Source organism: Trichomonas vaginalis, chromosome IV (genome assembly GCF_026262505.1).
Source record: "Trichomonas vaginalis G3 chromosome IV, whole genome shotgun sequence".
Classification (NCBI taxonomy): domain Eukaryota; phylum Parabasalia; order Trichomonadida; family Trichomonadidae; genus Trichomonas; species Trichomonas vaginalis.
Window position 1 is genome coordinate 22,435,536 of NC_067206.1, and position 11,276 is coordinate 22,446,811.

The window sequence follows — 11,276 nt, forward strand, 5'->3', positions numbered from 1 at the left end:
CTAAGTAATATTGACCTTGACCTGCTGATAGATTACAGTTTTGGCAATATTTGGTTGGATCTCCTGTTAGTCCACTGTTGAAGTAGAATTTCCAAACATCGTCATCTTCTGGAGAAGATGACTTTTTTGCATTTTCATGCAAAGAATAAAATAACCTTAAATTTTGAAAATTCTTTCAAAATATTAAAGAATCTCGTTCCTTGAAAAATAATTCTTCCAATAAGCACTGTTGAGGATAAAATTCAAGAGAAGTGGAATAAACTTAAAAAAATTGATAAAATTATCATAAAGGAATATAAAAATAGGTTTTTAGCGGAAGAAAGAGTGAATCAGTTTCTGACATAAATCATTGGATGAGGTCTTAACAGTAACACGACAAATAATGCCTTTGGACTTGGATGAACCAACTTCGGTGCGAACAAGAACAAAAGGACCGTTGTCGATCATTTGACCACTGAAATCAAGAATAATAGCCGTGTTCTTAGAGTTTTCGCCTTTACAAACAAAATGAAGCCATGAGAAATCGTCTTCGATGCGCTTAACAGCAGATTCGGTGTCTTTGTCATTAGACATAACAAATGCTTTTGTGCATTTAATATATTGTTCGTTATCCCATTCACGCTCGAAATCAACTGAGATAGGCTCGCACCAAAATTCGGGACCTAAATAAACATCCCCCAAATTGTACTCATCTTCCGAGCCAACATCGGAATCCGTGTATTCGAGTTTAGCACTGAATGTGCCGAAACAAAGATGACTTTGACTACGTTCAAGGACTAAACATGTGGAGACTGTTTGTTGATAACCAACTTGTTTGGCAACGTATTCATTTGAGTCATCTAAAACATCGATGTCACTCAATCTGATAGACAAGTCATTATATACTTTGTCTTCAATCGTGTTAGTGACAATAAACTCTAAAATAATGTGTTTCTTGAAGATGTTAACGAAATATGAAACAACAAACTCTTCATCACGATCAGTGAGGTCAATAGCATCCGTTTTACGGATAATATCACCATACTTACGTTTGATGTTATCGTCAAACTCAACGGGAATAAATGTAGTTTCGTCGGTGACTTGTTGAAGATCTGTTGTTTGTTCTGAATTATCTGAAACATGTTCGTCGTGTGAGATGTCGTCCGTTTCGTCTGAAACCATATGGAATTCAGTCAGAATAGTTGACATGTCTAAACAGCTCTTCAATGCATGGATTAATAACAAAACATGCTCGCGAACAATGTCATCTTCGTCATCAACAAAAAGTGATAAAAGTGGTAAAATCTTTTCTTTCATCCCTTCGCATTTGTATGCAATACATGAAAGTGTGTTAAGAGCGGCCATGCGAACTGATGAAACATCTAAGTTAACACGGTTAAAAAGAACCGGAATGATACCTTCTGGATCTTCCAATGATTCAACTTGTCCACCAATGAAATCACAGATAGTACGTGCAACATCAACAGTGTCCCAGTCTTCTAAATACTCGGAAAGCTTAGGAAGAAGTTGTGAACGAGGGATACCTTCTGTAGTAAGAAGAGATCGAAGGATCGAGAACTTAGATTTCTTGTCATTCGTGTATTTGAGAAGTAAAACTGCGACGTCTGTTAACTTGTCCGATTTGTACTTGCCAGCAAAGACACATGCCTCTTGTGCAACTGATTTAAGAAGTGGTGTAGCCCATTTCTTGCAGTTCTTAAGGATACGCTTAGTAGCGATGTCCATGTGTGATTCATCGCCAAGACGAAGAACGCAGATGCTGGCAAGGGCGGCAAGAGAGCTGTTGCTGTGCTTAGTAAGTTCGATGATTTGTGGAAGAAGTGATGAATAGACTTGGATGTTTGTCGAATTTGCAATAGTACGGACTGCGGCGAACGACCGAAGAATTGAACCACCAAAGAATGAAAAAATCGCAGTGGCGGACTCGTTAGGTAAGTATGAACCGCATTTACGAATGGTTTCAAGACATGTTTGTGGTGAATTAGAATTGATTGATTGACGTAAGAAATTCATAACTTGATCGGTTTGTTTGAGCTTGAGAGTTTGTGTAGCAATCGAGATTTGGATGCATTGTTCAAGAATGCTCTTAGATGGTTCTAATGTACTCGATAATTGAGCAGACGCATGAAGATCATCACTTCGAAGAGCATGAAGTAGAAGTAATGCGTGAAAACGAACGGATCGTTGTGTTGAATTTGATGCTTGACGAATTTCATAAAGCCACCTTAAAACGGCGTCTTTTCTGCCACCTTCAATAATCTTAAGAGCACCACAAAATGCTGATGATGCTGTATATGAGTTATTTTATTATTATGTTTAAGTTGTTAAATACTCTCTTCTTATATTAACGTAGTGAAGAATGATGTATATCAAAATATATTGATTGATATAATATTCTCTTCATGAATTTTTTATTAAAAGAATTTGAAGTATAAATTGAACTATAAAAGATTTTTCATCTTGTCTATGTAAAGCAATGACAATTGATAACTAACGACGTCCTTAAATTATTAATATTTGTTTCTACATAACTTCATGCAGAAACATGATATTTAATAACAATTTCATATAATCCAGTTCAAATGTTATATTTTTATCGCAACCATCATCAATAAGAATAACTACAACGTCGTAATTCCTGTTTTTCAAATAAATAATATACATTAATCAAATTAGAGTTTTCGATTTTGAAACTTTCATTAGAAGAGAATGAAATAATAGATTATGAAGAGTTAGAAATGTTTACTAAAGTTTGTAAAAAAAGAGAAAGTTTATTAAATTTAGAAATTCTTTTATTGATAATTGCTAATTCTGCTTGGCAATTACCAGTTGAAAGATGAATCAATTTGTTAGTAAATAGTTCTCTTCGATTAGTAGGTACTACATTTCTATAAAATGTATTTGAAATCGAATTGTCAATGTAACAATTATCAACTGTTGTTTGTTCATTTGGATCACCATAATCATGGTTATATATCAAATATGAACCTTGAGGAACAGTGTTGTTAATAAAAGAACAACTTTTTACAGTAAGAGAATTATATGAATGGTAAATAATTCCTAAATTTGATTCTGTTTTTGTATTATTTATAATATTACATGAATCAATCAACGCATTATACCAAATATCTAGAATCATACTATTTGTTGCTAAATTATTAACAACAGTTGTATAGTTATATTTTGTTGTGTATTTTTCTAAAGGATTTTTAATCCAACCAGCAGGTCCCCAAGATGCTTTGCATGAAGAGAAATTTGTTGATGAAACTACGATATTATCACGTTCTGCATAAATAGAACTATCAATACTTTCTTTTCCTACATCGAAAAGGGAACTTTCAATAATAAAGTTTAAGTTATCTTTGTCAACTTTTGTATATGAAAAGTGGCCTTGTACTTGGCTTTGGCATTTTGTACAACAGAATTTTCGTTGAACAATAGAACTATTACTACCAATTTTGAAGTAAATGCAACTTCCTTCTGATGTTGAAGTGCAATTACTAAAAGAACACCGATTATGTAGGAACAGTGAGTTTTCAATTGGATCAAAGTTGATAACTCGGTTATTATCATCATAAAAATTGCACTCATCTAAGTAATATTGACCTTGACCTGCTAATAGATCGCAGTTTTGGCAATATTTAGTCGGATCTCCTGTTAGCCCACTGCTGAAGTAGAATTTCCAAACATCGTCATCTTCTGGAGAAGATGACTTTTTTGCATTTTCATGCAAATAATAAAATAACCGAAAATTTTGAATACTTATTCAAACTATATAAGATTCTTGTTCCTTGTAAAATAATTCTTAACATAAGCACTGTTGAAGATAAACCAAGAGAAGTGGAATATAAAATAATAACGATTGAATGAATTATTTCACAAATTAGAATAAATATAAAAATATATTTTTAGCGGAAGAAAGAGTGAATCAGTTTCTGACATAAATCATTGGATGAGGTCTTAACAGTAACACGACAAATAATGCCTTTGGACTTGGATGAACCAACTTCGGTGCGAACAAGAACAAAAGGACCGTTGTCGATCATTTGACCACTGAAATCAAGAATAATAGCCGTGTTCTTAGAGTTTTCGCCTTTACAAACAAAATGAAGCCATGAGAAATCGTCTTCGATACGCTTAACAGCAGATTCGGTGTCTTTGTCATTAGACATAACAAATGCTTTTGTGCATTTAATATATTGTTCGTTATCCCATTCACGCTCGAAATCAACTGAGATAGGCTCGCACCAAAATTCGGGACCTAAATAAACATCCCCCAAATTGTACTCATCTTCCGAGCCAACATCGGAATCCGTGTATTCGAGTTTAGCACTGAATGTGCCGAAACAAAGATGACTTTGACTACGTTCAAGGACTAAACATGTGGAGACTGTTTGTTGATAACCAACTTGTTTGGCAACGTATTCATTTGAGTCATCTAAAACATCGATGTCACTCAATCTGATAGACAAGTCATTATATACTTTGTCTTCAATCGTGTTAGTGACAATAAACTCTAAAATAATGTGTTTCTTGAAGATGTTAACGAAATATGAAACAACAAACTCTTCATCACGATCAGTGAGGTCAATAGCATCCGTTTTACGGATAATATCACCATACTTACGTTTGATGTTATCGTCAAACTCAACGGGAATAAATGTAGTTTCGTCGGTGACTTGTTGAAGATCTGTTGTTTGTTCTGAATTATCTGAAACATGTTCGTCGTGTGAGATGTCGTCCGTTTCGTCTGAAACCATATGGAATTCAGTCAGAATAGTTGACATGTCTAAACAGCTCTTCAATGCATGGATTAATAACAAAACATGCTCGCGAACAATGTCATCTTCGTCATCAACAAAAAGTGATAAAAGTGGTAAAATCTTTTCTTTCATCCCTTCGCATTTGTATGCAATACATGAAAGTGTGTTAAGAGCGGCCATGCGAACTGATGAAACATCTAAGTTAACACGGTTAAAAAGAACCGGAATGATACCTTCTGGATCTTCCAATGATTCAACTTGTCCACCAATGAAATCACAGATAGTACGTGCAACATCAACAGTGTCCCAGTCTTCTAAATACTCGGAAAGCTTAGGAAGAAGTTGTGAACGAGGGATACCTTCTGTAGTAAGAAGAGATCGAAGGATCGAGAACTTAGATTTCTTGTCATTCGTGTATTTGAGAAGTAAAACTGCGACGTCTGTTAACTTGTCCGATTTGTACTTGCCAGCAAAGACACATGCCTCTTGTGCAACTGATTTAAGAAGTGGTGTAGCCCATTTCTTGCAGTTCTTAAGGATACGCTTAGTAGCGATGTCCATGTGTGATTCATCGCCAAGACGAAGAACGCAGATGCTGGCAAGGGCGGCAAGAGAGCTGTTGCTGTGCTTAGTAAGTTCGATGATTTGTGGAAGAAGTGATGAATAGACTTGGATGTTTGTCGAATTTGCAATAGTACGGACTGCGGCGAACGACCGAAGAATTGAACCACCAAAGAATGAAAAAATCGCAGTGGCGGACTCGTTAGGTAAGTATGAACCGCATTTACGAATGGTTTCAAGACATGTTTGTGGTGAATTAGAATTGATTGATTGACGTAAGAAATTCATAACTTGATCGGTTTGTTTGAGCTTGAGAGTTTGTGTAGCAATCGAGATTTGGATGCATTGTTCAAGAATGCTCTTAGATGGTTCTAATGTACTCGATAATTGAGCAGACGCATGAAGATCATCACTTCGAAGAGCATGAAGTAGAAGTAATGCGTGAAAACGAACGGATCGTTGTGTTGAATTTGATGCTTGACGAATTTCATAAAGCCACCTTAAAACGGCGTCTTTTCTGCCACCTTCAATAATCTTAAGAGCACCACAAAATGCTGATGATGCTGTATATGAGTTATTTTATTATTATGTTTAAGTTGTTAAATACTCTCTTCTTATATTAACGTAGTGAAGAATGATGTATATCAAAATATATTGATTGATATAATATTCTCTTCATGAATTTTTTATTAAAAGAATTTGAAGTATAAATTGAACTATAAAAGATTTTTCATCTTGTCTATGTAAAGCAATGACAATTGATAACTAACGACGTCCTTAAATTATTAATATTTGTTTCTACATAACTTCATGCAGAAACATGATATTTAATAACAATTTCATATAATCCAGTTCAAATGTTATATTTTTATCGCAACCATCATCAATAAGAATAACTACAACGTCGTAATTCCTGTTTTTCAAATAAATAATATACATTAATCAAATTAGAGTTTTCGATTTTGAAACTTTCATTAGAAGAGAATGAAATAATAGATTATGAAGAGTTAGAAATGTTTACTAAAGTTTGTAAAAAAAGAGAAAGTTTATTAAATTTAGAAATTCTTTTATTGATAATTGCTAATTCTGCTTGGCAATTACCAGTTGAAAGATGAATCAATTTGTTAGTAAATAGTTCTCTTCGATTAGTAGGTACTACATTTCTATAAAATGTATTTGAAATCGAATTGTCAATGTAACAATTATCAACTGTTGTTTGTTCATTTGGATCACCATAATCATGGTTATATATCAAATATGAACCTTGAGGAACAGTGTTGTTAATAAAAGAACAACTTTTTACAGTAAGAGAATTATATGAATGGTAAATAATTCCTAAATTTGATTCTGTTTTTGTATTATTTATAATATTACATGAATCAATCAACGCATTATACCAAATATCTAGAATCATACTATTTGTTGCTAAATTATTAACAACAGTTGTATAGTTATATTTTGTTGTGTATTTTTCTAAAGGATTTTTAATCCAACCAGCAGGTCCCCAAGATGCTTTGCATGAAGAGAAATTTGTTGATGAAACTACGATATTATCACGTTCTGCATAAATAGAACTATCAATACTTTCTTTTCCTACATCGAAAAGGGAACTTTCAATAATAAAGTTTAAGTTATCTTTGTCAACTTTTGTATATGAAAAGTGGCCTTGTACTTGGCTTTGGCATTTTGTACAACAGAATTTTCGTTGAACAATAGAACTATTACTACCAATTTTGAAGTAAATGCAACTTCCTTCTGATGTTGAAGTGCAATTACTAAAAGAACACCGATTATGTAGGAACAGTGAGTTTTCAATTGGATCAAAGTTGATAACTCGGTTATTATCATCATAAAAATTGCACTCATCTAAGTAATATTGACCTTGACCTGCTAATAGATCGCAGTTTTGGCAATATTTAGTCGGATCTCCTGTTAGCCCACTGCTGAAGTAGAATTTCCAAACATCGTCATCTTCTGGAGAAGATGACTTTTTTGCATTTTCATGCAAATAATAAAATAACCGAAAATTTTGAATACTTATTCAAACTATATAAGATTCTTGTTCCTTGTAAAATAATTCTTAACATAAGCACTGTTGAAGATAAACCAAGAGAAGTGGAATATAAAATAATAACGATTGAATGAATTATTTCACAAATTAGAATAAATATAAAAATATATTTTTAGCGGAAGAAAGAGTGAATCAGTTTCTGACATAAATCATTGGATGAGGTCTTAACAGTAACACGACAAATAATGCCTTTGGACTTGGATGAACCAACTTCGGTGCGAACAAGAACAAAAGGACCGTTGTCGATCATTTGACCACTGAAATCAAGAATAATAGCCGTGTTCTTAGAGTTTTCGCCTTTACAAACAAAATGAAGCCATGAGAAATCGTCTTCGATACGCTTAACAGCAGATTCGGTGTCTTTGTCATTAGACATAACAAATGCTTTTGTGCATTTAATATATTGTTCGTTATCCCATTCACGCTCGAAATCAACTGAGATAGGCTCGCACCAAAATTCGGGACCTAAATAAACATCCCCCAAATTGTACTCATCTTCCGAGCCAACATCGGAATCCGTGTATTCGAGTTTAGCACTGAATGTGCCGAAACAAAGATGACTTTGACTACGTTCAAGGACTAAACATGTGGAGACTGTTTGTTGATAACCAACTTGTTTGGCAACGTATTCATTTGAGTCATCTAAAACATCGATGTCACTCAATCTGATAGACAAGTCATTATATACTTTGTCTTCAATCGTGTTAGTGACAATAAACTCTAAAATAATGTGTTTCTTGAAGATGTTAACGAAATATGAAACAACAAACTCTTCATCACGATCAGTGAGGTCAATAGCATCCGTTTTACGGATAATATCACCATACTTACGTTTGATGTTATCGTCAAACTCAACGGGAATAAATGTAGTTTCGTCGGTGACTTGTTGAAGATCTGTTGTTTGTTCTGAATTATCTGAAACATGTTCGTCGTGTGAGATGTCGTCCGTTTCGTCTGAAACCATATGGAATTCAGTCAGAATAGTTGACATGTCTAAACAGCTCTTCAATGCATGGATTAATAACAAAACATGCTCGCGAACAATGTCATCTTCGTCATCAACAAAAAGTGATAAAAGTGGTAAAATCTTTTCTTTCATCCCTTCGCATTTGTATGCAATACATGAAAGTGTGTTAAGAGCGGCCATGCGAACTGATGAAACATCTAAGTTAACACGGTTAAAAAGAACCGGAATGATACCTTCTGGATCTTCCAATGATTCAACTTGTCCACCAATGAAATCACAGATAGTACGTGCAACATCAACAGTGTCCCAGTCTTCTAAATACTCGGAAAGCTTAGGAAGAAGTTGTGAACGAGGGATACCTTCTGTAGTAAGAAGAGATCGAAGGATCGAGAACTTAGATTTCTTGTCATTCGTGTATTTGAGAAGTAAAACTGCGACGTCTGTTAACTTGTCCGATTTGTACTTGCCAGCAAAGACACATGCCTCTTGTGCAACTGATTTAAGAAGTGGTGTAGCCCATTTCTTGCAGTTCTTAAGGATACGCTTAGTAGCGATGTCCATGTGTGATTCATCGCCAAGACGAAGAACGCAGATGCTGGCAAGGGCGGCAAGAGAGCTGTTGCTGTGCTTAGTAAGTTCGATGATTTGTGGAAGAAGTGATGAATAGACTTGGATGTTTGTCGAATTTGCAATAGTACGGACTGCGGCGAACGACCGAAGAATTGAACCACCAAAGAATGAAAAAATCGCAGTGGCGGACTCGTTAGGTAAGTATGAACCGCATTTACGAATGGTTTCAAGACATGTTTGTGGTGAATTAGAATTGATTGATTGACGTAAGAAATTCATAACTTGATCGGTTTGTTTGAGCTTGAGAGTTTGTGTAGCAATCGAGATTTGGATGCATTGTTCAAGAATGCTCTTAGATGGTTCTAATGTACTCGATAATTGAGCAGACGCATGAAGATCATCACTTCGAAGAGCATGAAGTAGAAGTAATGCGTGAAAACGAACGGATCGTTGTGTTGAATTTGATGCTTGACGAATTTCATAAAGCCACCTTAAAACGGCGTCTTTTCTGCCACCTTCAATAATCTTAAGAGCACCACAAAATGCTGATGATGCTGTATATGAGTTATTTTATTATTATGTTTAAGTTGTTAAATACTCTCTTCTTATATTAACGTAGTGAAGAATGATGTATATCAAAATATATTGATTGATATAATATTCTCTTCATGAATTTTTTATTAAAAGAATTTGAAGTATAAATTGAACTATAAAAGATTTTTCATCTTGTCTATGTAAAGCAATGACAATTGATAACTAACGACGTCCTTAAATTATTAATATTTGTTTCTACATAACTTCATGCAGAAACATGATATTTAATAACAATTTCATATAATCCAGTTCAAATGTTATATTTTTATCGCAACCATCATCAATAAGAATAACTACAACGTCGTAATTCCTGTTTTTCAAATAAATAATATACATTAATCAAATTAGAGTTTTCGATTTTGAAACTTTCATTAGAAGAGAATGAAATAATAGATTATGAAGAGTTAGAAATGTTTACTAAAGTTTGTAAAAAAAGAGAAAGTTTATTAAATTTAGAAATTCTTTTATTGATAATTGCTAATTCTGCTTGGCAATTACCAGTTGAAAGATGAATCAATTTGTTAGTAAATAGTTCTCTTCGATTAGTAGGTACTACATTTCTATAAAATGTATTTGAAATCGAATTGTCAATGTAACAATTATCAACTGTTGTTTGTTCATTTGGATCACCATAATCATGGTTATATATCAAATATGAACCTTGAGGAACAGTGTTGTTAATAAAAGAACAACTTTTTACAGTAAGAGAATTATATGAATGGTAAATAATTCCTAAATTTGATTCTGTTTTTGTATTATTTATAATATTACATGAATCAATCAACGCATTATACCAAATATCTAGAATCATACTATTTGTTGCTAAATTATTAACAACAGTTGTATAGTTATATTTTGTTGTGTATTTTTCTAAAGGATTTTTAATCCAACCAGCAGGTCCCCAAGATGCTTTGCATGAAGAGAAATTTGTTGATGAAACTACGAATATTATCACGTTCTGCATAAATAGAACTATCAATACTTTCTTTTCCTACATCGAAAAGGGAACTTTCAATAATAAAGTTTAAGTTATCTTTGTCAACTTTTGTATATGAAAAGTGGCCTTGTACTTGGCTTTGGCATTTTGTACAACAGAATTTTCGTTGAACAATAGAACTATTACTACCAATTTTGAAGTAAATGCAACTTCCTTCTGATGTTGAAGTGCAATTACTAAAAGAACACCGATTATGTAGGAACAGTGAGTTTTCAATTGGATCAAAGTTGATAACTCGGTTATTATCATCATAAAAATTGCACTCATCTAAGTAATATTGACCTTGACCTGCTAATAGATCGCAGTTTTGGCAATATTTAGTCGGATCTCCTGTTAGCCCACTGCTGAAGTAGAATTTCCAAACATCGTCATCTTCTGGAGAAGATGACTTTTTTGCATTTTCATGCAAATAATAAAATAACCGAAAATTTTGAATACTTATTCAAACTATATAAGATTCTTGTTCCTTGTAAAATAATTCTTAACATAAGCACTGTTGAAGATAAACCAAGAGAAGTGGAATATAAAATAATAACGATTGAATGAATTATTTCACAAATTAGAATAAATATAAAAATATTTTTAGCGGAAGAAAGAGTGAATCAGTTTCTGACATAAATCATTGGATGAGGTCTTAACAGTAACACGACAAATAATGCCTTTGGACTTGGATGAACCAACTTCGGTGCGAACAAGAACAAAAGGACCGTTGTCGATCATTTGACCACTGAAATCAAGAATAATAGCCGTGTT

At 33.6% G+C, this 11,276-nt stretch overlaps 4 protein-coding genes across 4 annotated transcripts; all 4 read right to left on the reverse strand.

Annotated features, from left to right (window-relative positions):
• Positions 1-304: 304 nt before the first annotated feature.
• TVAGG3_0147640 (intracellular protein transport) lies at positions 305-3,341 on the reverse strand (the record flags this gene model as incomplete). The annotated part of the gene is made up of 1 exon (XM_001297672.2): positions 310-2,286. A coding segment is annotated over one exon (1,977 nt), but the record flags the coding sequence as incomplete, so codon positions are not given.
• A 567-nt stretch (positions 3,342-3,908) lies between these two features.
• Positions 3,909-4,760, reverse strand: TVAGG3_0147650 (intracellular protein transport; the record flags this gene model as incomplete). Its single annotated transcript, XM_001296103.1, has 1 exon — positions 3,909-4,760. One exon carries the CDS (start codon positions 4,758-4,760, stop codon positions 3,909-3,911), a length of 852 nt encoding a protein of 283 aa, XP_001296104.1.
• Positions 4,761-6,712: 1,952 nt separating this feature from the next.
• Positions 6,713-7,312, reverse strand: TVAGG3_0147660 (uncharacterized protein; the record flags this gene model as incomplete). Its single annotated transcript, XM_051224525.1, has 1 exon — positions 6,951-7,190. The coding sequence occupies one exon, from the start codon at positions 7,188-7,190 to the stop codon at positions 6,951-6,953; it is 240 nt and encodes a 79-aa protein (XP_051109511.1).
• A 200-nt stretch (positions 7,313-7,512) lies between these two features.
• On the reverse strand, positions 7,513-10,949 carry TVAGG3_0147670 (intracellular protein transport; the record flags this gene model as incomplete). Its single annotated transcript, XM_051224526.1, has 1 exon — positions 8,506-9,211. A coding segment is annotated over one exon (706 nt), but the record flags the coding sequence as incomplete, so codon positions are not given.
• Between the last annotated feature and the right edge of the window lie 327 nt (positions 10,950-11,276).